Genomic DNA, 25,123 nt, shown 5'->3' on the forward strand with positions numbered 1-25,123 from the left:
GGAGGCTCCCGAGCCTGGAACAGGGAACACGGGGAGGGAGGAGGCTCTGGCTGTCTGAAAAGTCATCAGTGACAGGGAAGTTGTGAAACAGAGGAGACAGTTCTGGTTTTCCAGGATGAGAATACGGGTCAGCAAACGAAAATAACAGCAGCAGCTGCAAGCAAACCATGCTGGGTGACTTGTGAGAGATTTCAGCAAAGCTGTAAAACAGCTTCTGCCAGGAATTTGGGAACTGTGAGATTTTAGCTTTTTGTTGTTTCTAACCAGGAGGGTGAACAGGTGTGGGAGTAGAAGCCCCCAGCTGTGGAATCTCCATTGCTGGAGATGCCCAGAATAAGACTGAGCACACCCTGAGCAGCCAGCTGGAGCTGGAGTGGGGATTGGGGTAAATGACCTCCCCTCGTCCCCTCCAACCTGCCTTGTCCTGTTACTCCAGTGGGCCATGGCTGCCTGTGCTGAGGAGCTGCTGGACAGGCAGGTGCTTTCCAGACTGGAGTTCACAGGATGGGCAGAGATGATTTTTCCAGGAGTGAGTGGGATGGGCTTTTCTCCTCCTTCTGGTTAGGAATTCTATTTCTAGTTACCCATAATCAGGATTTGGCATCAGGAAGCCATCGGAGGAGTTGTGGGCACGGTGGGCACCCCCTCTGTGCAGCTGGGGCAGGAGTCACTTAGGCTGGACTGGACTGGTTTAACCCCAGCCCAAAGCCTTGTGCAAGCAGAGGGGGCTGTTCCAGGCCCATCCAGGTGTGTCCCTCCCATGGATGCAGACTTTGGAGTCTCTTTGGGCTCCTCCAGCCCGTGACTGCTCAGTGTCCCTGTGTCACCTGAGGGGTGTCCCTGCAGCTGGACTGCTGAGGCCACGGGGATCCAGAATGGTTGGGTTGGAAGGGGCCTTAAAGCCCATCCCAGCCCAGCCCTGCCATGGCAGGGACACCTCCCAGTGTCCCAGGAGCTCCCAGCCCTGTCCAGCCTGGCCTTGGGCAGTGCCAGGGATCCAGGAGCAGCCCCAGCTGCTCTGGGCATCCTGTGCCAGGGCCTCCCACCCTCCCAGGGAACAACTCCTAATTCCCAATATCCCATCCAGCCCTGCCCTGTGGCAGTGGGAGCCATTCCCAGTTCCTCCCCACAAAGGCTCCCCAGCCCTGGCCCAGGGGAGGAGCTGCAGTCCCTTCCTTGGAGGAATTCAAAAGCAGTGTGGATGTGGCCCCTGGGGACACGGGGCAGTGCTGGGGGCAGTGCTGGGGGCAGTGGGACTCCGTGGTCTGAGAGGCTTTTCCAGCCTCAGCAGTCCCTTGGCTGACTGGCAGGATGTGCTCAGAGGCTCCTCGGGATGTTCTGCTGAGCTGCTGGGCAGGAACCCTTGGAGAGACCCTCAGTGTCCAAACTGGCAAGTTTTGGGGAAATAAGGGACAGACTGCTCCATGCTGAGCCTTGGGGGCACCTTTGGCCTTCCCACAGCTGATGAAGGGGCTGATCCACTCTCTGTTCTTTTGGGGAAAAGGCTCTCAAAGCCACTGCCTCGCCCGTTGGGCTGTGTTCTGCCAGGCTTTATCTCTTCCAAAGCTTCCTCAGCTGCAGGGAGGAGCCCCCAGGAGAGGGGCAGCGAGTAGAGAGGGGGGAGTTGGAGGGTAAAACACGTTCAGAGTCTCCTCAGGCCCCAGAGTTCCCGTTCCAGGTGGCTGCCACCACCCCAGGTGGGGCTGAGTGTCCCTGCAGGGCTGTCCCCACTCCGTGTGTGTCACCAGCCCAGCCTTGGCTCTGGGAGGCACAGGTCCCTCACTGGTGGGGTTTGGTGGCTCACTGCTGGAACAGGGCAAGCCGGAGAGTTACAGTTTCCATTTTTGAGATCTGTAGGAAGGCTGCTGTTTGCTTTTAGCACAAGGAGTTAAATCTTGCTTTCCTGGGTGTAGTTTTGGCACAGATCATCTCGTTATTACTATTGATTCCGAAAAGTCACCACTGCTGATTTACTCTGAGTCTTGTTCCCTCTGACTCCAGTTCTGTCCAAACCTCACGTGGTGTTGTTCACTGGGTCCTTCATCCAGCCATGGCAAGTACCCCGTTTCTGGAGACAAATTTATTTTAAAATCAGGCTTCTTAACTTGTTGGCTTTAGTGGGGCTTTGCCAGACGTGGTTTTGGTGCTCTGGGCTCTGTGGTTGGTCTTGGCTGAGTGTGCCACAGCTCAGGGTTGGGTTGGCCAACCTCACACTGCACCGAGCACTCTGGGGTGGATGGATCCACGTGGGATAAACCCAGAGTGTGCCCCCTCCAGCTGGTGGGGGCCTTGGTGTGCTCAGCTCCGGGAGCCTGAGAGCTGGCTGTGGGCTGGGAATGGGCCTGGGGTGGCTTGGAGCCGGCCACGGAGCTGGCCACAGCGTGGGGCTCCACCAGCAAGAGGCTCAGACACTGGTGGGGGGCTGTTCCAGGGAATGCTGCAGAGTTTGAGCCCATGGATGTCTCTGGAGGACTCGTGGTGTTGCAGTTGCAGAAGACACAAGGTCACTTAGGAGTTTGCTCCTTCCTCACCGGTGCCTGTAAAACCCCAAACCAAATCCCGGAGTTTGTGGGTTCAGGGGTTATTGTGGAGTCATTTGTTCTCAGGCTGGTTTGGGTTGGGAGGAACCTTATAGCTCATCCTGCCACCCCCTGCCATGGCAAGGACACCTCCCACTGTCCCAGGCTGCTCCAGCCCCAGTGTCCAGCCTGGCCTTGGGCACTGCCAGGGATGCAGGGGCAGCCCCAGCTGCTCTGGGCACCCTGTGCCAGGGCCTCACCAGTGACAGGAATGATTTCTTGACAGGAATCATGATAGGAATCATTTCTGGCAGTGCTGCTCTTGGAAACTGGTGGGACATCCCAACAGTGTGATTTTGGGATGTGTGATTTTGGGATGTGTGATTTTCACCGGTAGGAACAGGAGTGGTGAGGACAGGGGATGAGGGTGGAGGCACTGCCATCCATGGAGGGCAGCACACTGCCATCAGTGTGGAGAGAAAACTGCTGATGGCAGGGCTGTGCCTGGGAGGGATCCACCGAAGATGCCAGATGGGAATGTCCTTCCCTGTCTCCTTGAAGCCCCTTTCCCTGGGGATGCTCCATGGCGGTGCTGACTCAGCGGGGTGAGCAGCACGAGGAGCCGGCAGAGCCAGCTCGGGGCACAGCAGCTCCAACAAAATGCCTTTCAAATATCTTCCAGGGGGTTCTGGCTGTGCTTGGGGGAGCAAGCAAACTGAAAAGTCTCCTAAGTAATTCTTGCAGCCTAATGAACAAATTTGATTAAGGTTTGGCAGCTTTTCCTAATATTCCCTGTAACTAGGAAATGGTCCCAGTTCTCTGCTCTGAGAACACCCTCGTAATTAAACCATGAATGAGAGCAAATGTCCTGATGAGCACAGGACAAATGAATATTAAACCCCAAACCTCTCTCCTTCTGTAATCCCTGGGGGATGGTGCAGGGTTGTGTATCCTGGAATGTCAGAGTCTGTGGGACAGGAAGCCTGAGTTACAGCACCTCAAGTAGGGAAGGTCTCTACCCAGTTCCCCTGAATTTTTAATAACAACAATAATAATAATAATAGAATCATGGAATGGTTTCATTTGGAGGGACCTTAAAGCCCATCCAGTGCCACCCCTGCCATGGCAGGGACACCTCCCACTGTCCCAGGCTGCTCCAAGTGTCCACCCTGGCCTTGGGCACTGCCAGGGATCCAGAGGCAGCCACAGCTGCTCTGGGAATTCTGTTTTAGGGCCGCCCCACCCTCACAGGGAACAATTCCTTCCCAATATCCCATCCATCCCTGCCCTCTGGCAGTGGGAAGCCATTCCCCTTGTCCTGTCGTGTTTTTTATTCACCTTCTGTTGAGCAACATGAAATAACATGAAATTCATGTTGTCATTGGTTCAGAAACATGGAAGCTGCTGGAGTTCAGATCCTGAACCTTTGGGTGTTACAGGATTTGTGGAGCACTCCCTGATCCTGGGAATTCTTGTCAAGGGTGCTGCATCAGGCAGAGGTTTAATGTTGGTGCTGAATTAGCTGAAATAATTAATGACAGCAGCTTCCAGCAGCTGGGAAGTCACCTTGATGTGGGGGATATTTGAGACTGGTAGGATTCCAAACCAAGCAGGGAAGCAGAGAGAAGGGAATGGGCAGGAGGTTGTTTTTCAGGAGAGGGAGCTGCTGGCATTGCTGTGAAACGAGGAGAAGAGAAAGGATTCTAGAAATGCAGGGGAGGAATCAGGTAGAGAGGAGGCAATGCAGATCAGCTGCAATAAAAACGGGTTTTCCAGGTGAACTGACACAATTCCTAAGGATTTCGCATGAAAGCAGGCGTTCAGCCTCTACATTTTGCTGGTTTTCCTTCACAAGCCTCTTTTATGTGCCCAGGATGCTCAGCCCAGTGCTGCAAAATTGGAAGGCCAGATGGCTAGGAAGGGGTTAAACCAATTCAGGGGGGAAAAAGGCTTATCCTGAGCTTACCTTGGAGTCAGAACATAAAAACAACAACCCATACTCTGGTGGGGGGGAGGCACGGGGTGAGTTTATGTTCCTGGCTTGTACCAGGACTGAGCCATCCTCTGGGACACTCCTGTCAAGTCTGACCAGCAGGAAAACGGGGGATGGAAACTGTAATTTCCAAAAGATGCGGAGAACAGGCTGTTTACTGCTGGAATCCTTACCCCGGGCTTGTCACAATCTGTTGCAGGGTTAGAAAAAGCAGTGTCCAACACGGATAAGGCTGGATTTGAATCCCCAGATGACAGGGGAGATGCAGGAATTTGTGCTGGGCTCTTGGCACAGGATCCAGCCCAGGGCAGTGTGGTTGTGCAGCTGCACCCTGGGGAAGGAGGGCATGGAGGTGATTTTTAGGGAAGCTGCTGCTTGCTTGTCCTCTGGTGCTGGGCAGCACCAAGGGCTGCTGTGGGATTTCAGGGGTTTGGGGAGAAAACCTGGGGAAACTGCTCCTAAATGAACGATTTGTTGGGTTGGAGGGCAGTGCTCTGGGCTCTGGCTGTCCAGAGGACACGAGGAGGGGGTGCTGCTCTCCTGCCCCTCAGGGAAGAGCCTGGGTGTGTTCACTGTCCCCAGCCAGTGTCACAGTTCAGGTGACAGTGGCCAAAATGAACAATCACAGGGAAAACTGGCCCTTCCTGGAGCTGGCTCTGAGCTCTGTGCTGTAGCACAGCTCCGACGAGGTCGGTGTGATGCTGTCTGCCAGAATGGGATCTCCGTGTTCCTGCTCTGGTGGGAGTCTTGGAGTGGTTTGGATGGAAAGAGGCATTAAGGACCATCCCATCCCACCCCTGCCATGGCAGGGACACCTCCCACTGTCCCAGGCTGCTCCCAGCCCTGTCCAACCTGGCCTTGGGCACTGCCAGGGATCCAGGGGCAGCCCCAGCTGCTCTGGGAATTCTGTTTTAGGGCCTCCCACCCTCCCCGGGAAGAATTTCCTCTTAATAAACAATCCACATGTACCCTCCTTCAGCTAAAGCCATTCCCTGTGTCCTGTCCCTCCGTCCCTTGTTCCCAGTCCCTCTCCAGCTCTCCTGGAGCCCCTTCAGGCCCTGCAAGGGGCTCTGAGCTCTCCCTGGAGCTTCTCCTCTCCAGGGGAACATTCCCAGCTCTCCCAGCCTGGCTCCAGCCCTGGAACAGTTCCAGGCCTCCTCTGGATCTCTCCAGCAGCTCCAGGTCCTTGTGCTGTTGGATCCAGAGCTGGGACCTGTGACCTGTGTGACCTTTCCTGTTGCTCCCTTCGGCTGCTGGGAACCCTCCCTGCTCACTGAGGACTCCAGCTGTGGATGTGGGCAGAAGAAGGGTTGAGCAGGAACATCTGTAACAATAGGGATAGCTGGGAACAGAACCCCACTCCAGGATAAGTGTAAAACCTGGAAGAGGTCAGAACTTCACCATGGACATTCCAACAATTTCTTGTAACAACTGAAAAGATGAGAAGATTTGCTATTTAAAGTAAAGCACAGGTTTCCTTCATCTGCTGTCTGGCTTTTCCCACTGGGATGATATGAGAAATTGGAATCTTAACAGCATCTGGATGGACCTGTCCTGTTGCAGGGAAAATCTTTCTTCCTGCAGGTATTCTGGGGTTTAGGAACTTTTCCACTAACACCAACCTGTGCTGTGTCAGTTCTGTTTCCTGCTGCTGCTGTGTTGAATAACAGTAAACTAAAAAACATATCTTTAAAAAAAAAAGCTTAAACTTACAAATAAATGTCCCTTCCTTCCCCCAGCCAAGCCAGAGGAGGCCAAAGCAGCCGAGGCCGTGAGCGGGAACGACATCACAGCTCCTCCCAACAAGGAGCTCCCCCCCAGCCCCGAGAAGAAGACCAAGGTAGGAGCTGTTCCCTGCTCCCACCTCTGCTTCCACGGGTTTTATTTGCCAGCTTTTCTGCTTCCTCAGCTGTGCCAGCCCCAGTTCTGCTTTCTGAGCTGCCACCTGGGAGCCCTTTCCCTGCTGCAAACCCATCCACTTCGGAGCTGCCAACGGCCCAGCCTGTGGCAAACTTTGATAAAAGTGTGGAAACTTCATTTCAGTGAATTCCCTGGCTGGTGCGGTGATTGTAGCAGTAGTAAACACGTAGTAAACATGTAGTAACCCCTGTGCTCAGCGATACTCCGCGAGTTGTTCCCAGCACCTTTCTGTGCACGCAGAGCTCTGCTCAGGCCCCTCTGGCTTTGGAGCTGTGCTCTCAGGAGCTCCCAGCGCCAGCAGTGTCCCCCCGAGTGCCCCCAGGAGGGCTGGGGGGGCCGGGGGCTCTGTCCCCTCGAGGCCCTGCCCGTGTGACCACGGGAGCTGATCCCGTGGGGATTTGGAGCTCGCAATCCCTGCGTGCCCATAATTGGAAAGCCACGGCCTGTGGATTGCCCTGGATGCCAGGAGCACCCAATTACTAATCCAGCTTTACCAGCCATTCCTTCTGTTGCTTTCCATGCTGCTGAAATAAATCCTGTTGGTTTGGAATTGAATGGCAGAACCCCCTCAGCCCCGGAGGCTGCTGCATTTCGGTCTTTGTTGCACTCAGAAAACAGAATTTATTATTATTATTATTATTATTATTATTATTATTATTTTCCTTTAAAATATCACTTTTCTGTTGTTGCAGCTCAGTGTTTTGGTTTACAATGCGCTATTTTTTGTTGTATTTCTTTGGTTTTATCCTGGATTTTGCTTTTTGGCCCAACCCTAAAGCCTGCTGCATCCACCTCCACCGCAAAGCCGGCGGCAGCGAAAGCCAAGCCCTCGGCCACCACCAGCCCCAAGCGGCCGAGCTCGGCCACCCCGGGCACAAACAAAAAGCCCACGAGCCCAACTGCAGCTCCTACTCCAGGCAGCACCTCCAAACGCCCCGGCACCAGCAGCACCCGTCCCTCCACCCTAACTCCAAAAGAGACTAAACCAAAGGTAAGAACTGCCTGGCTCTGGGGAGCGCCCAGGGCCCACTGGCAGGGCAGAATTCCTCACCCACGGGGCAGGGCAGAATTCCTGTGCTAGGCTGAGATCAGGAGTGGCACTCGGTGTGTTGGGAGCTGCACGGCGCTTGGAGCAGCTTCCCAGGGATGCCATCGTGTCCCTGGCACTGAATTGTGTCACCACAGAGGAGAATTAAACCTGAGTGTAGTGCTGAGATCGTCCTGATGAGCTGCCATGAATCAGGGATCCCAGGCCAGGTTGGGAGGGAGCTCAAAACCCACCCAGTGCCACCCCTGCCATGGCAGGGACACCTCCCACTGTCCCAGGCTGCTCCAAGCCCCAGTGTCCAACCTGGCCTGGGACACTGCCAGGGATCCAGGGGCAGCCCCAGCTGCTCTGGGAATTCCATCCCAGCCCCTCCCAGCCAGGAATTCCTTCTGTGTACAACTCCTAAATCCAGACAAGAACATGGGAAAGCTGACTGGAGACCTTTGATATGAATATTGAAGGAAAACAAATCCACGTGAGCGCTCCGTATTTCCCACCAATGGTCATTTATGATGTCTGGTCACTGCAGAACTGCGCAGAGAACGCTGATAACACTTAGAAAACTCTGGAGATCTGTAACTCCCCAAAAGAGAAGATTCATGGACAGTGTTGCATCTTCCAGATAAGCAGGGAATCCCCATGTGTTAGGAATGGGAGGTGTCCCTTGAATGTCCCCTGTGTTAACTTGTGATCTTAGAGAGTAGAGGAATTCAGGTTTGAAAAGGAACATCAAAATCTGGTGCAGAAGCTTTCATTGATGGCTGAACACCACCACTCCTGCTGTATTAAGCTCAAGTTACTGCATTTTGAGTGTCTTTTAGAACTAACTAAAAATATCAGAAGGCAAATGAAAGCCCGGGTGTAAATCTGTGCTTTTCTCTGAGCTGGTGGCTTCGGCTTGGTTCAAGTTTTTGTATCATTCTGAATCCCTTTTTGATAAAATAATATTTATTCCCATTAATTCAGCATTTTCATACCTCAGAGATCAGGCAGTTGACAAACAAGTGCCTGACCAGGGACAGCAGGAAAGAGTTTTCCAAGTGAGGGATGGGCCGGGGACCCCTGATTCTCATGTCCCCACTGTTCAAGCACATTGCAGCTTAGGGAGCATTGCTGCTCCTGGAGGATGGGAATCTCTCCCAGGAGCATTGCTGGTGTTCTGATGGTTCCATTTTATCCAGAAATCAAAACCTCCTTCCCAGCTGGAGAGGCCTCCACGCATCAGAGCTGAGCCAGCCCTGGGTGGGAGCTGCTCCTCCGCAGGGCCCGTGCTCCGTGTCCTGCCCTCCACACCATCACTCGCTTCTGCACGCCTTAATTATATTTTAATTGCATTAAAACCTTTCAGCAGTGCCAGGCTTAATTAAGTGTTGAAGAATCTCAGGGATTCCTGTTCATTCAGCCTCTCCTGGCACTTCCCCTCACGCTGAGCGCGGTGTTTGCCGCCGCCGCCGCCGTTCCGGCCGCTCTGACGCCGCCCGTTCCTTTTCAGGTTGCGGATGCGAAGCCCGCAGAGAAGAGAACCTCCCTCTCCAAGCCTCCATCCTCCACCACTCCCAAAACTCCTTCCAGGAGCTCCTCTGCTGCTCCCCGGACCACGGCGCCGTCGCCGGTGACGGCAGCGGCCGCTGCCAAAACCACGGCGGCCGCTCCTCCCAAGAGGCCGACGTGTGAGTGCTCCCTCTTTCCCTTGGAATAACCTGTCCTTCAGCAGCTGCAGGCGCCTGGCTGAGCAGCACCAGGGGCTCTGCACAGCTCCCTGACAGGAGGGGACAGCCAGGGAGCAGGGACAGGAGGAGGGGAGCGGCCTCAGGCTGGGCCAGGGGAGGCTCAGGATATTGGGGATGTCCCTTCATGGAAAGGGCTGTCCAGCCCTGGCACAGCTGGTGGAGTCCCCACCTCTGGAAGTGTTCAAAAGCCACTCCATCGTTGCCTGGAGTCTGACAGTAGCTCAAGTGTTCTTCTCTCCAGGGCTTCCTCTTCCAAATTCCATTCAGGGCCAGCCTGGATTGCCTGTGTGTGATCCAGGGTTAATGCAATTACTGGACACACTTGATTAAGAGTGGGCATTCTATTCCCTCCCTGTTTTGCCATAGGAACAGAATAAACACTAAATAAAAGCCCAGGAAAGCAAATCTTTGGAAGAGGACTTGAAACACCTCAACTGGTGTGTGAAATCCAAAAGGGCTGAGCAGACATGGAGGTTTTTTAGTAGAGCAGGAAGAATTTGGAGCTGAAATCACATCAGCTTCATCCAAAAACTGTGTGTGTCCCATTCAGACTGCTGCTAAAGAGGGAACTTCCCATGAGTTCAACAGGAAACCCGAGCAGTGTTTTAGATAAGCTAACACTGTTCTCACTCCTTTTAATGGATCTTGAGAGATTTAACATCAGATAAGATTATAGTTAAGTCTTCTCAAGTCTTTTCAAATTACTGGACCTCAGTGTTTTTGTCAAATTTGTCAATAAAAGTGTGAAGTGACACAGATTGGTTTGAATCCAAAGCATGGATTCCTATCCCAGCTTTCCCAAAAGAATTGTCATGTTTTAGCTGTGTTGGGATGGATTCAGCCTGATGGGCATCCCAGACTTTATGCTCTGGGGAAAAATCTAATTAATCAAGTGTAGAGAAGGTGTTGCACATTCCAAGAGCCACATGTCCTGTCTGATCCTGTGGACAGCCTGGTAAAACTCATTTTGTGTGGTCTTGGAGGCAAACAGGAACCCGGGAATGCAGGATCTGTTCTAATGAGTTGGGCTCATTCCTGCTGCCCAAAGGGAGCCACAAACAAAGGAGTGTTTGCTGCTGACATCTGAAAGGAGATGGAGGCAGCGATGCAGAGCTGCAGGGAGCTGTTCCAAGAGGCAGGATGTGCAGGGGAAAGGGCTGTGGCACCAGGAACGTGGTGGGACCCTGCCAGAGCACAGGCAGGGCCGTGGGGTGAGGGAGGATGAGGTCAGCTGGGGGACTCCATGGGGAGGCTGAGAAATCTGGATCTGGGTCTGGAATTGCACAGGGAAGGCAGGAATGGGAAGAGCACGGGGTTCTGTGCTGGGTGAGGTGGAAGCAGGGGTGGGACAGAGGGTGGAAGGTACCCTGGGGCCTCAAGGGAACCACAATGAGCCCAGCACTCAGGGTTTGGTTGGGTTGGGTTGGGTTGGATTTGGTTGGGTTGGGTTGGATTTTGGGTTTGGTTGGGTTGGGTTTGGTTTGGTTGGGTTGGGTTGGGTTTGGTTTGGTTGGGTTTGGTTGGGTTGGGTTGGGTTGGGTTTGGTTTGGTTTGGTTTGGTTTGGTTTGGTTTGGTTGGGTTGGGTTTGGTTGGGTTGGTTTGGGTTGGGTTTTGGGTTTGGTTGGGTTGGGTTGGGTTGGGTTGGGTTTGGTTTGGTTTGGTTTGGTTTGGTTGGGTTGGGTTTGGTTGGGTTGGTTTGGGTTGGGTTTTGGGTTTGGTTGGGTTGGGTTTGGTTGGGTTGGGTTTGGTTTGGTTTGGTTTGGTTTGGTTTAGGTGAGATGTGGGTGGGGACACCTGGAGCTCTTGGGGTCACAGCTCTGATCAGCTCCTCTAGAGGAGGGGACAGCCGGGGGGTCGGGCTCTGCTCCAGGGAGCAGGGACAGGAGGAGAGGGAACGGCCTCAGGCTGGGCCAGGGGAGCTCAGGGTGAATATTGGGAATATTCCTCATGGAAAGGTGGTCAGGCCTTGGAGTGGGCTGTGCAGGGCAGTGGTGGAGTCCCCATCCCCGGAGAGATTTCAGAGCCACGTGGATGTGGCACTTGGGGACACGGTCAGTGGTGAGGAACGGGTGTACTGGATGGTCTGGCAGGGCTTTTCCAACCATAGTTATTCCATGGATTTAGTTTCTCAAGACAAGTGTTGAGCCAGAGAATAAGTTTGGGGTGGAGATGGTGTTTGTGGCTGAAGATGCCCTTTCAGGACAGCTGCTGGTGCTTTTCTCGTGCCAGGCACTCGGTGCCTTGAGCTGCCATCAAGTTTCAGTCATTGTCTCTCATGAAATGTGTCTGTAAGGGCCAGGTTTGGCATTAGATAGTTTCACTTTTTCAGGTATTTTCAGGTCAGTCATTTTCTCTGCTAAAGGAGAGCTGTGGGTTATGTGGGGCTTGATATTTTGATTTTTAATTTTATTTCTTCATTAGTTTTTGTCCCGCTCCCTGTGGAAATGACTTTAATGTTTGCACAAGACCACGCTCAGCCCTTCAGATCAGGCACAGATCAAAGTCCGTCACACAGGCCATTGTCCCAGGGGCTTTGTCTGGGTTTTCAGCACCTCAAATTCATACAGACAGAAGTGTTCAGCATGTGACTCCCCACTGACACCAGCAGACAAAACATCTCTGTATATTAATGTAACATAATATTCCTCTGCCTTTTACATAAACCCAAGTCTGTTCTGTCCGTGCAGTTTCCCCAATTAAAGTTGTGGTCTCGAGGAATGAAATTAGGTTGGTTTGCCAGCCCCTTGTTTGAAGTGTTTGATATTAATTATGTATCCATCCTTTAGGCCTTATTAAATTATCCAAATGGGTTTCACCTCATTAGCTGGAATCTTATCTGGGGTGTTTAATTGAATGCTTTTAGCAAAGTCAGGGTGGAATGATCCAGACTAACTTGGCCTGTAGTTATCTGCCTCTTCCCCTTGGTCTTTTTGGTATTGATATTCCATAAAGGACCCTCACAGCTGCCAGAGTGTATCTAAAAATCTGAGACTTAATGAAAATTAAATATTCAAAAATGAGGGTTTTTGTAATTTCTAACTTGGGTCTTTTCCATTTATTATTTCTTTTCAATGTTGCCTTCCTTTGGCTGTTGAAATGAAGCAGATTTTACCCAAACGTGCTCATCACTGATAGCAAAAACCCTACAATTTCATGATCAATGAGTTCCTCAAAATAAAGTCTCATTTCTGTTTTTCAGTCCCTGGTTTTTGCCTTGATCAATTTGGTGTTTGGTTTTCTCCTGCCTGGAGAAGTGTGGCTGCATCCCTGGTGTAGAGTGTCCTCTGTGCAGTGTAATCAGGTCATGGTCGTTGGGCTTTGCCCAAAGGCAGCTCAGTTTAGGGATTGATTTTTGGGTTTATACAATTAAAACAGGAGCCAAAATATGTGCAGTAACTCCTGTGCAAGAAAATTGGCACGGGGTAGGACTGGTCTGGCAATGAGAGCAAGGTTGGGCAAGGACAAATGTGGGACTGCTTTTGTTCCTTTTTAAAGGAAGGAAATGTTTTGGGGTGGGTTTTCTTGCTGGGTTGGGGTTTTTTTAAGAAATGAAGGTGGGGCAGGATTAAAATACTCCCAGTGAGTGCTGTCAGATTCAGGGAGTTACCGTGAGTTAAAATGCAGCCCTTGCCCAGGTGTGGCGTCACTGAGCGAGGATCCTTTGACGTGGATTGGTGCTTTGGCTGCCAAACACGAGGGGTTGTGGTGCCAGCAGGAGCTCCCCAGGCAGGTGCTCATGCAGAGGAGTTAATCCCTGGGCTGGTTCCAGGCTGGAATGCTGCAGGGATGCTCCCCTGACCGCTGTGTTTGTGTTGGCAGCCATCAAGACGGACGCGAAGCCGGCAGACGCCAAGAAAACCCCTGCAAAGTCTCCCACAGGTAACTGCTCACTTCCCACCTCACCTGGACTCACAGAAATCCTTCCTGGGAAACCCTGCAAGGCCATCGAGCCCACCCGTTCCCCAGCACTGCCAGGGCCACCCCTGACCATGTCCCCAGGTGCCACATCCACGGGGATGTCACGTCCCTCCAGCGATGGGAACTCCGCTGCTGCCCTGGGCAGCTGTGCCAGGGCTGGACAGCCCTTTCCAGGAAGGAATATTCCTAATATCCAACCTGAAGCTCTCCTGGCACAGCCTGAGGCTGTTTCCTCAGTCTGCATCAAATCCCCTTTGTCTGGGGCTGGGGTCCCTGTACATCTCTGGGAACGGGGCTGTCCCAGCCCGGGTTGGATGGGGCTTGGAGCACCCTGGGCCAGTGGAAGGTGTCCCTGCCATGGCAGGGGTGGGATGAGCTGATCTTTGAGGTGCCAGCCCGTGCTGGGGCAGTGTGACTGAGGCACTTGGTGTAACTGACCCCTGTTCTCCCCTTCCCTCCACACTCCCTGCCATCCCACAGCAGATCCCAGCCGCCCCAAGAGCGCCGCCGGCAGCGCCACCAAGAGCAGCGCCACCACTCCTTCCACCACGGCCTCCAGCGCTCCCGGCCTGCCCGGGGCGGCCACCAGCCGGCCCAAGGCCAAAGCCACGGCCCCCAAAGCCGCCGCGGCCTCCACGGTGTCGGCGGACGCCAAGAGAGCCGCGGGCAAGGCGGCGGGCAGCAAAGGCAGCGGCGCTGCCGCCCCCCGAGCGCCGCGCCCGGCCAGCGCCGCCGGGCCCGACCTGCGCAACGTGCGCTCCAAGATCGGCTCCACCGACAACATCAAGCACCAGCCCGGCGGAGGCAAGGTGAGCCCTGCTCTGCCCGCCCTGCCCTGCCTGCTCTGCTGGGCTGGTGGCTGTGTCCTCACTGCTCTCTCGAGCTGCTCGCTGGGGTCCCGCTCGGGCACGGGGATCCACCCCAGAGCCGGCCCCACTCCGGAGCAGCCGCAGCAGCCCAGAGCCCCGCTGCTGCTCTCCTGCCCTAGGGCCTGGCACCGAGCACCCTGTGCGCCGCTTAGTCTTGTCCCTGTCCCAGCCCTTTGCCCCTGAGTCGAGGAGCTGAGTCTGCTGCATGCTGCAGAAGGTGGAATAGTGCACCGGGGCGAGGCAAATCTGGGTTCCACAGCACCTTTCCCATGCCAGCTCGTCAGGCCCGAAGCTGACCTGAAATGAGTCTTCTGGGACCACCCGTGGTGGGCACGAGGAGAAGGTAGTGCTGGAAAACCATTTCCAGAGATAAAACTTGGGGCTCTCACTGCCTCTTAATGCCCTTAGGTGGCACTTCCACCATCAGCATCTCCCGTGGGAAGGACAAAGGTGGGATCCACCCTGTGCAGAACCACAGAGCCCTGATGAGCCGTTGTGTAAGCCCAGCCTTGGCCTGGCCACGTGTGTTAGCAGCAGCCAGGGGCTGTGATTCCCCCGCAGTGGGACACAGATCTTTCCATTCTCTTTGCTGCAGCTCTGTGGTGCTGAATAACCCAGCCCAGAACTTTAATCTGCTGCCAAGGGAGCAGGTTCCATGCTGGGAGAGCTTTAATCTGCTCTCAGGCACATTAAAGTCAAGGGCACTCCTGGCTGGGTGTTGTGTGTCCCAGACAGCATCGATACAGCATGGATTTATCCTCAGAGTCAGCAGTCTCCTGGCTGTGCAGCAGCACAGCACAGCCCTCGTTGTGCCAGCTCAGGGGACTTCAATTTGCATTTAATTGCACTGTCCTTGATTTTCTAAATATTTTCATAGAGTTATTAAATCCTAACAATTGCCTTGTTAAGCAAATTGTCCTTTTTGTAGTCCTGTTTACACTGAGCTGTTTTTAGAGTCCGAGAATGTTGTAGTGTTGGGGGTTTTTTGTTCACTGGTCTGTAGGTTAGTGAAATACAAGATTTATGCTGAGCCACCCCCAAAAATGCAGGTCCTGCTGCACTTCCCTGCATCTAAACTAGCAAAACAATGGATATCCTCAGGTAGTTGCTGAATTTTTATGAAACCTGTAAATTTTCCTTCCATTTTCTGCTCAGCTGGACTCTCTGGGTGCACCTGCCTTTTGGCAGATAAAAACTAAAGGAGCTGCAGAGCTCCAAGGCTGAGTGCAGTGTGGCTGGGTGGGAATGTGAGCTGGGAGCTCGGGGTGTGTGTCCAGCAGAGCTCTCAGAGCCCCAGAGCAGCCCTGGGTGTCTGCACCTCCCAGACCTGCGTCCTGCACGTGAAGGAGCTGGTCCTGCGCTGCTGCTGGGCTCCCCAGGGATCTGGTTGGATTTTTTTTGGCAGGATCATTGTCCTGGGGGCTCTTGGATCCTGAGGAAGGGCACCAGGAGCTTTTTGAGAAGTGAATCCTTGCTCTGTGTCCCCAGGGTGCCCGCTGCACCCGGGCTGGGCACCGCTGTGCCCTCGGTGTCACCGTTCCTGGGCATGGGATTATCCTTGGCCTGGGAATGAGGGCATGCAGGGAGTTCTCCTGGGTCACCCGCTGCACCAGGTTTATCCGTGTTCCCGTGCTCCTGCCCACACTTCTGCTTTTGCTGCTTGAAATCATCCCTTTGTCTCCATCCAGGGGAAAATAGAGAAAAGGCCAGAGTCAGCCGCCGCCGCGCCCAGCTCTGAGCCCAGCGCGGGCACTAAAGTGGCTCCTAAAGTGGCAGCAAAAGAGGGGGTCCCCAAACAGCCCAATGGGAAAGTGAGTTGCTTTCACACTTTTCTCTGGGGGAGATGAAGGCAAACGTTTCCATTTTGAGTCACTGTCCCTCCTCTCCAGCTGTCCTGCTCTCTCCTGTCAGTGGCACTGTTCCTTGCACAGACACTTCCCCTTCTCTCCTGTGCACCCTGAGATGTTCCCAGGGAAACTCCTCCAGGGAGGGACCTTCTCCGCTGCTGCTGGAAAGGTTTCCAGAGCAGAGTGCTCTTGTTTCACTGCCAGGTTAATACAGGCTTAACTTGGAGTCAGAGGGTTTCCCTTAAACCCAGTTCTCACACACAGGACCAGTTTGTAACGAGGCAGAGAGGCTGAGTTCACAGCTGCTTCTTTTAGGACTGCACAATACGTAGGAATTCACATCTTTCCTGCAACGTTCCCAACCCAATTGTACCAAAACTCTGCAGCTCCATGCCTTAGGCCATCACCACTGGATGGCTTACTCCAAAGTACAAGTGGATGGCGTGAGGTGGGAGTGCCACGGTTTCATTCCAGTATTATCGGGCAGGAATGGTCAGGAATGAACAGGATTTGTACCTCTAGGGAGTCAGTGAAGCTCCCCACACTCCATGGCACAGGTATGTTCCCAGAGCTGCTGTTCTTGAATCCAGCCTTTCAGACCTGGCTGAGGAGCTCTGGGAACCTGCCCAGGTGAGAGTGTTGGGTGATCCCTGCTGTGCTCCAAGCTCCTCACCTCTTGTAGGATCCAGGATCCAGCTGGGGCCTGCTTGTGCTGTGGTAAATAACTCAGCTCCAGTCTAAACCTGTGTTGTAACTAACCTTTGTAAACACTGGTGTCTAACCCAGTTTCTGCTGTGAGTAGAGCTCACCTAAACCACTCCTCTTGCATTTAAAAATCGCAGAATCACTGAGGCTGGAGAAGCCTCTGAGATCACGGAGTCCAGCCATCCCCCAGCACTGCCAAGCCACCACCAACCACATTCTCACACCCTTAAATCTGAGTCAGTGTGAAGGAGAAACCATTTCATTAGCCTAAGACTCATCTGAGATCATTCAACTGAAGGTGTGACCACCTTCAATAGAAAAATGTTTCTCAGACCCAGCTGTACTGCCCAGGGCTGGATCCAATCCAGGTGTGGGCATGGAGCAGCTCACAGCGTGCTGGAATGGTGGCTCCTAGGCCTGGCTCTCCCTGCTCTGGCCAGCTGTCACTGGAAACCTCCCAGGAGGCTCCTGGGGCATGGGCAGTCCATCCCACCTGGCTCTCCCTGCTCCAGGGAGGTTTCCATGCCCTGGGCAGTCCATCCCACCTGGCTCTCCCTGCTCCAGGGAGGTTTCCAGGCCATGGACAGTCCATCCCACCCTCTGGGCTGGCTCTCCCTGCTCCAGGGAGGTTTCCATGCCCTGGGCAGTCCATCCCACCTGGCTCTCCCTGCTCCAGGGAGGTTTCCAGGCCCTGGGCAGTCCATCCCACCCTCTGGGCTGGCTCTCCCTGCTGCAGGGAGGTTTCCATGCCCTGGGCAGTCCATCCCACCTGGCTCTCCCTGCTCCAGGGAGGTTTCCAGGCCATGGACAGTCCATCCCACCCTCTGGGCTGGCTCTCCCTGCTCCAGGGAGGTTTCCAGGCCCTGGGCAGTCCCATCCCACCCTCTGGGCTGGCTCTCCCTGCTCCAGGGAGGTTTCCAGGCCCTGGGCAGTCCCAGCCCAGGGCTCTGCAGGGTCCCAGGAGCTGTCCCCGCGGTGCTCCCAGCCTGGCACTAACACTGTCTGTGCAGCTCCTGTCCTTCACTCTCTCTCACTCTCCTCCTCGGTGGCTTCCCCCAGCACTGGGTCGAGCTCCACGGGGTCCCTGGTGCCCCAGGAGCCCCTGGGGCCCTGAAGAATGACAACTCTAACCAGTCCTCTTCCCTTGTGTTGTTTTCCGTTCTGTGACGTTCCAGGTCCAGATAGTCTCCAAAAAAGCGAACTACAGCCATGTTCAGTCCAAGTGTGGTTCCAAGGACAATATTAAGCATGTCCCTGGAGGTGGGAATGTAAGTATGGGTCTGGGCAAGCTGTCTGTCTGCTAACTCCTTCTCTCTGCTGTGGTGGGTGTGCCAGCCTCAGCAGTGCTCTGCTGCAGGCAGGAGCCATGGCAGAGCCCCAGGGCTCCTGGAGACATCTCAGCCTGCAGGATTGCTGCGTTTCTCTGGGGTTCAGGCTGGACCTGTGGGTTTTGTTTCAGTGTGCAGCTGCACCTGGGCTGCTCCTCCTTCCTGGGCTGGCCGTGACCAACCTCGGGGTGGGGACGTGGCTGAGTCTGGGACTGAGCTCACTGGGGGTTCCCTCAGCCCCTCCTCACCCCCTGAGCTCCCTGGAGCCTGCATTTCCCAGAGCAGATCCTTTATGGCCTGGCAGTGCCTGTTACTCTGCCCTGGCTCACAGGGCCAGCTGGAGCCACACTCATTCACTCCTTGTTTCATAAAAGGGACTTTGGAGCAGGCAAAGACTCTGGGACTTAACCTTTGAGCTGAGATTATTTTCTAAATTTAAAGGCTGCTGGTATCTCTGGCAGCAGGGCTGAGCTTATTAAAATAGAAAGTTTATCTGGTGGTGTCTGCAGCTTGGTTTGGGGTGTTGGGTGCTCCAAGTGTCTGCCAGGCAAGCCAGGATCACTGTCCAGACCCTACAGGCTGGGAGAACACAAGCATGGTCTGGCGGCTCATTCACTGGGGCGGATCTGTGCTGCCCTGACAAACCTGGGCTGATGGCACAGGACAGATTCAGGAATGCAAACTTTGGGTGGCTTCAAAGACACTGAAGGACCTGAGCCCAAGGAAGTTTGTTCCAGAGGTGTTTAAATATCCTGGGTTCCCAAGGAGCTGTCACGTCTGGTGAGGTGCCCAGGGTGTCTGGTCAGAGCCCGGTGCAGTGACACGAGCCCTGCTCAGGACCTGCCTGTGGAGCCAGCTGGGGGCCACTTCTCCTGGGAAATCCATGTCCAGCTGGCTGAACCTCTGCATGACTGATTTTTCCAAAAATCTTTGCAAGTGACAGCCAAATGTGGGTTCCTAACAACTGGTTCCCTCCAGGCTGCTTGCCAGGGTGGCCAGAGACGGATGCCGAAGTCACACCTGGGCCACGGAACCCAGGCTGCCTTCCCACATCCCTGCTGCCCTCCTGTCTGGGGATTTGGGACTTGTGGTCCTCTCTGCTGTTTCCATGATTTACACCGTGTTCGTGGGAGTGTTTCCCCTGGAAATGCTCCCACAGGATACCTGGAGATGCTGGCCTCGAGCCCTGGTGTCCATGAGGAGCCCTCAGGGGGTTTTCAGCTCTGTTTCTATTCCTGCTGCCTGTTCCACCTGGTGCTGTCCCCCAGCCTGTCCCAGACTTGGTGGCAGAAGTGCCTTTGGCCACGCTGGTGACAGTTCTGGAGCAGCTGCTGGCAATTCCCTGTCCCTGCACCCCAAGGAGCTGTATTTTATAAACCACTTCAGTTTTGCCACCTCTACCTTGTTCAGTCTTTCAGGAGCCTCACAGTGCCTTTCCTGTTCTTTCAGGCTGCCAGAAGTGGGGCTGGAACGTGGGGGGTCTTTCCTTCCTGATTAACTGTGTCAGTGAAGTGTCCTTCTGCTCATGAATCGCCCTCCTGTCCTTCCCTCTGCAGTGCCAGCCAGCCCCAGCCCTGGGGACAGCTGTGTCCCTGCTTCCTTCTCCTCTTCTCCTCTCCCACACTCTCCTTTCCCCACTGCAGTTTTGCTCCTCGCTCGGCTGCTTAAGCTCTCCATTCTGCATTTTCTGAGCCAAGAGCTCATTTCCAGGCTCCAAATGCTCCCAGAGCAGCTCCAGGCAAGCATTCCCAGCCCTGCAGCACAGGCAGTGTGGATGTGAGTGCTCAGTCTGTCTTCCCAGAAATTCATTTTTATTTTTATTTTGTTCATGTTTGTATCTTCCCACTCCCTTTGGAGCACTGTGATTTTAGTGGCCTCTTCCAAGACGTTTTCTTGCTCAGGTAGTGGTGATGATCACTTCTGACAGAATTCCCAGTGTTGAATTCCCAGGTGGGTCTGTCTGGAAGGTGTGTTCTGGTCTGTGCCTTCAGTTAGAGCTTCTAGGAATCCTGTGGGCAAGAGTGTTGTGGTTTAGAAACAATTCCTGATTGGACTTCAGGGTCGCTCTGGTGGAAGTGGTGGACATGGAATGGTTTGGGTTGGAAAGGACCTTAGAGATGATTGAGTCCCACCCCTGCCATGGCAGGGACACCTTCCCCTGTCCCAGGCTGCTCCCAGCCCTGCCCAGCCTGGCCTGGGACACTGCCAGGGATGGCCACTGTCCTGCCACCCCACCCCAGTGGCTCCAGGCTGGCTCTCTGCTCAGGTGCCCATTTTGCCCTCTACCCAAGGAGATCATTTCCTCTCCATGCCAAGATTCCCCAGAAGCAGCAGCTGCTGTTGCTGCTCACCAGAAATACCTCGACACAAACACAGTTCGGTTCCTGGGGAAAAGGTTTGGATGGCTTTTTGGTGAGTATTTCCCACTCTCAGAACCACTGAGGTTGGAAAAGATCTCCAAGACCATCGAGTCCAACCTCTGAGCAAGCTTTCTGTTCCAAGAAAGCAGAACAGAGGTGGATTTTACAAAGTGCAGGCAATGTCTGTGGCTGAAGGAAGTTTGGGAAGGGAATTTGGAGTGTCCCTGAGTCCCTCTGTCCTTTGGCTTGGCCTGCTTGGCTGCACTGGCACGTGGTCAGAGACACAAGAGCTGAGGCCAAACTTCCCCACCTGAGCCAAACTTCCAAAGTTTATTTCTGGCTCCAGCAATAAATGTGTTTGGCTCTCTAAGTGCAATCCCAAGGTGCAAGCCCAGCTCCTGCTGGAAGTCCTACAAACAGACCCTTCCATGAGGGAGGGACAGTTTGGATCTCAGGTCAGGAGTCACAGCTGGTAAGAGACAGAAGGATTTCCAAGTGCATTCTGTGAAATAATTTTAATCTCAGTTCTGAGCAAGCAAGGACTGCTGATTAAAGCTGTAGTAACTTTACTCCTAAAAAAATCCAGTCAGGGTCCATGACTGGAAGGTGTCGCTGAGCTGGGGACATGGGACCTGGCAGGAGGCTGAGCTGGGTTGTCCTGCTCCCCCTGACATCATCCTGGGACTCCTCCCTGGGCACACGGAGCAGGAGGATCCCTGCTGCCCTAGGAGGAGTTCTGGCAGATTCTCCTGAGAGCTCCCAGTAAACTCCCAGAGCAGCTGGTGGGCAAGGAATTCCCGTAACTGGAAAGGAAATCATGGGTTTCCTCTGGGAACTGACCCGGAGCAGAACTGAGCCTGCAGGTTCCAGCTGCTGGCTGCTCTCACCTTGGTCTTGGTCTTGAGAGGGATGGATCCCTGGAGCAGTGCATTCCATCTGGGCACCATGATCCCTCAGAGAATTCCAGTCTGCTTTGAGTGGAGGGACCTTAAGGATCCTCCAGTGCCACGCCTGCCATGGCAGGGACACCTCCCACTGTCCCAGGCTGCTCCAGCCTGGCCTTGGGCACTTCAGGGATCCAGGGGCAGCCACGGCTGCTCTGGGAATCCCATCCCAGCCCCTCCCCACCCTCCCAGCCAGGAATTCCCAATTCCCAATCTCCCATCCATGCCTGCCCTCTGGCAGTGGGAGCCATTCCCTGTGTCCTGTCCCTCCATCCTTGTCCCCAGTCCCTCTCCAGCTCTCCTGGAGCCCCCTCAGGCCCTGGCAGGGGCTCTGAGCTCTCCCTGGAGCTTCTCCTCTCCTGGATGTGAAGGTGGAGAGCAGAGGCTGGAGCTGGAGGCACAGCCCTGACCCCGGCAGGGCTCTGTGAGGTGGCCCCAGGCCCGGTGGCCGTGGCACTGGCCAGGCCGTGGCCGTGTCCCCAGGCTGGCCAGGAGCCGTGTGGGGACCCTGGCAGCGGGGTTGGCTTTTATTGTCCCTGTTCCAGGGCTTGTGTCCCATGGCTGTGCCTGAGCTCAGCGCTGGGGTGGCTCTGTCCTTCTGTCCTGCTGTCTGCCTCAGCTCTGTCCTCACTTTGCCCCCTGGCTCTGGTGAGCCCAGGGCTGCCGTGGCCGGGAATGCCCGGCAGGATTCCTGGGAATCTGCAGGAGGAGTAAGAGCAGGGACACAGGCTCACAGAGCACAGCCTGCTGCCTGAGGTGCCTCCAGAGTCTGCAGGCGTTTCTCTGTGCTCAGCTGCTGCTTTTTGTCTCCCCAGGTGCAGATCCAGAACAAGAAAGTCGACCTTTCCAAAGTGTCCTCCAAGTGTGGATCTAAAGCAAATATCAAGCATAAGCCAGGTAGGAATTTTACCATTTCCTCATTTGTCTGTAAGCTTTGTCCCTTAAACACAGTCCTGGACTGGGACTGGAATAGTTTAAGGGGCCTGTTGCTTTCAGGGGATGTCCCCATCGCTTCTGGAAGTTCTAAAAATGCTTCTTCCACAATTCCTGGTGGTTTGATGAGCAGAGAGGGGGATTAGGAGATGTGGGATGTCCTCTTGCCTGTGAAGATAATCTACAGCTTTGACTCATTTCTGCTTTTCCTGCTCATTTGAGAAGGAAAACATGGATGCTTCCACAGTCATTCCAGGAAGCTTCATCCATGCTCACAGAGGCTTTGGGGCACTCGGAACATCCCTGGATGTTCGTGGAGCGTGGAAGGATAAAGGAAGTTCCCTTCAGTTCCTCAGAGCACATACCAGGGTCCTTTAAGCCTTGACTCCAGGGCAGCTCCTGCCTCACAGGAAACCCTTGTGGCCCTCGGGTGAATTCTCCAGGACGAGTGTGGGAGTCACCTGCTCCCCGCTGAGAACGCAGCAGGTACTCTGCCTGAATTCCTGGGAATCTCAGGCTTGTCCCCAGGCTGTGCCCAGCCCAAGGTGCTGGGGCTGGAGGCCGCTGGCTTGGCCTGAGGGATGGTCAGGTCAGTGCCCTTGGCCGGCCCCTGGTGCCTGGGGATGCTTCCCACCCGGGAACGCTGCCGCCGGCACAAGGGACAGAGTTCACTGCCAGGGCTGGGAACAAGCCCCACAGGCTGCTCTTTGTCCCCTCTGGGAGTCCCCTGCAGCCTGCCCAGCCTGCCAGGTCGGAGCAGAGCAGCTCCCCTCCTGCAGGAGCCCCTCGCTCCAGCGGCTCCGAGCGTTGGGAACGTGGTGCCACGGGCGCGACCTCTGCGAGCTCAGTGCTGGGAAATAACGAGCTGGAGTGACAATCAGTGCCTTGTGCAGGCCTGGTGAAGCACAGCCACGCTGCCAGAGGCTTCGGCTGCTGCTGTGGCACCAAACCCCTTGGTTTTTCCACCGATGGCCACGCCAGGCTTCCAGAGCCTGAGGGTTTCGTGATGTCGCTGGGAGGCAAAGCTGTGCTTAGCAAGACTTGAGCTGGGCTTTGGAGAAGCTGCTGGGATGTGGACTGCAGCCAGGGAAAGGCGGCCCTGTCCATGCAGGGGGGTTGGAATCATCCTTAAGATCCAGGATTCCAATCTATGGGTTTGGGCACTGTCTGGTTTGACAGCAAAGGAGGCAGCACTGTGATCAGAGGGATGGAGCATCTCCCCTGGGAGGAGAGGCTGAGAGAGCTGGGATTGTTCAGCCTGGAGAAGAGAAGGTTTTGGGGTGACCTCACTGTGGTCTTCCAGGACCTGAAGGGAGCCAAGAAAGATGGGGAGAGATGACTTCCAAAGGCCTGGAGTGCCAGGACAAGGGGAATGGCTTCCCACTGCCACAGATGGGATCTTGGGCAGGAATTGTTCCCTCTGAGGATGAGGAGGCCCTGGCACAGGGTGCCCAGAGCAGCTGGGGCTGCCCCTGCACCCCTGGCAGTGCCCAAGGCCAGGCTGGACACTGGGGCTGGGAGCTCCTGGGACAGTGGGAGGTGTCCCTGCCATGGCAGGGGTGGCACTGGAGGATCCCTTCCAACCCAGCCCATTCTGGCTTCTGTGATTAATGGGAATCTATCTATATCTAATTCTATCTATTCTATCCTATCTATATATCTATATTTATATATCTATATCTATATATCTATATATATATCGTCTATATCTATAGATCTATATCATCTATATCTATATCTATATCATCATCTCTGTCTGTCTGTGGGAATCTATCTATATCTAATTCTGCAGTCTGTTCCATTCTGGAAGAACCTTGCTGAAATTCTGCAGCTGTGTTTGTGACCTGCACGTTGTCCTGCAGTGTTCCTGCAGGTGGGGTGTGTGCCAGAGGAGCAGGAGGTGCCCTGGCACTGCTGAGTGCGCAGGGGGCTGAGCTGGAGGGGCCTGGGCAGGGACAGGGCCGGGAGCAGTGGGAGTCAGCCTTGGCATGGCACCGGTGAGGGAGCTGGGGGTGGCATTTCACACCTCTGGTGGAGGAGGCAGCCCCAGGAGCAGATCCAGGGAGGATCTCTCCAGCCTGTCTGTCTGGATGTGCAGCATTCCCCAGGGCCCTGTTTGCTGGCACGGCTGGAAATCACCAGCTTTGGTCTTCCACAACTCCTCCTGGGGAGAGGCTGAGCCAGTGACGGTGGAATTTGTCCTGTCCCTCCTCCAAAGGGTCCCCAGGGGCTCCTGGGTGGGACCCCAAACTCAGCCCTGCTCCATGTCCCTGCAGGGGGAGGAGACGTCAAAATCGAGAACCAGAAGCTGAACTTCAAGGAGAAGGCCCAGGCCAAAGTGGGATCTCTGGACAACGTGGGACACTCGCCGGCCGGAGGAGCCGTCAAGGTGAGGGGGGATCTGGCACAGCCAGGGGATGGCTTTGATCCAGTTCTTGTCCTTCTGCTGCTGCTCCTGCTGTGCAGCTCCTCCAGCACAGCCTGGGACAGCCTCCTTGCTTCTGGGGCCTCTGCTGTGCACCCCTGGGTGAGGATGGAGCCCTGGGTGGGGCTGGAGCCGTGGGTGAGGATGGAGTCCTGGGTGAGGATGGAGTCCTGGGTGAGGATGGAGCCGTGGGTGAGGATGGAGCCTGGGTGAGGATGGAGTCCTGGGTGAGGATGGAGCCTGGGTGAGGATGGAGCCTGGGTGAGGATGGAACCTGGGTGAGGATGGAGCCCAGGATAAGTCTGGCTGGAAAGGAGAGAGCTGGACCCCCCTCGGGGTGCCTGACCCTGCTGGGCATTCCCGAGGGCTGGCACTGCCCATCTCCATCCTTCCTCTTGGAACCTGAGAGCTGGGATCACTGCAGGCTGTGGGCCCAGCAGAGGGGCTGGCAGGGGCCTTCACCCCCAGTGAAAGCTGCTCTGGTCTGGGAGAGAGCACCTGGCAGTCTTGGGAGCATTTACAGACCATGGAATGCCCCGAGCTGGAAGGATCTGTCCGGCCCAGTCCTTCAGCCCTGTTTGTG

At 54.9% G+C, this 25,123-nt stretch overlaps 1 protein-coding gene across 6 annotated transcripts in view; it reads left to right on the forward strand.

The window, feature by feature from the left end:
* MAP4 (microtubule associated protein 4) overlaps positions 1–25,123 on the forward strand; it is a 147,476-nt gene that overhangs the window by 120,469 nt on the left and 1,884 nt on the right. For 3 of the 6 annotated variants that reach the window (XM_068176517.1, XM_068176525.1, XM_068176531.1), the window contains 9 exons: positions 6,252–6,352; positions 7,211–7,423; positions 8,973–9,150; positions 13,031–13,090; positions 13,613–13,938; positions 15,687–15,809; positions 17,726–17,818; positions 21,998–22,079; positions 24,392–24,504. In XM_068176517.1, the coding sequence (XP_068032618.1) occupies positions 6,252–6,352; positions 7,211–7,423; positions 8,973–9,150; positions 13,031–13,090; positions 13,613–13,938; positions 15,687–15,809; positions 17,726–17,818; positions 21,998–22,079; positions 24,392–24,504 (1,289 nt within the window). Of the gene's footprint in view, positions 1–6,251; positions 6,353–7,210; positions 7,424–8,972; positions 9,151–13,030; positions 13,091–13,609; positions 13,939–15,686; positions 15,810–17,725; positions 17,819–21,997; positions 22,080–24,391; positions 24,505–25,123 lie in introns of all 6 variants that reach the window. The other 3 variants (XM_068176541.1, XM_068176561.1, XM_068176552.1) reach the window with 3 other exon arrangements.

Source organism: Anomalospiza imberbis, chromosome 1, assembly GCF_031753505.1.
Source record: "Anomalospiza imberbis isolate Cuckoo-Finch-1a 21T00152 chromosome 1, ASM3175350v1, whole genome shotgun sequence".
Classification (NCBI taxonomy): Eukaryota; Metazoa; Chordata; class Aves; order Passeriformes; family Viduidae; genus Anomalospiza; species Anomalospiza imberbis.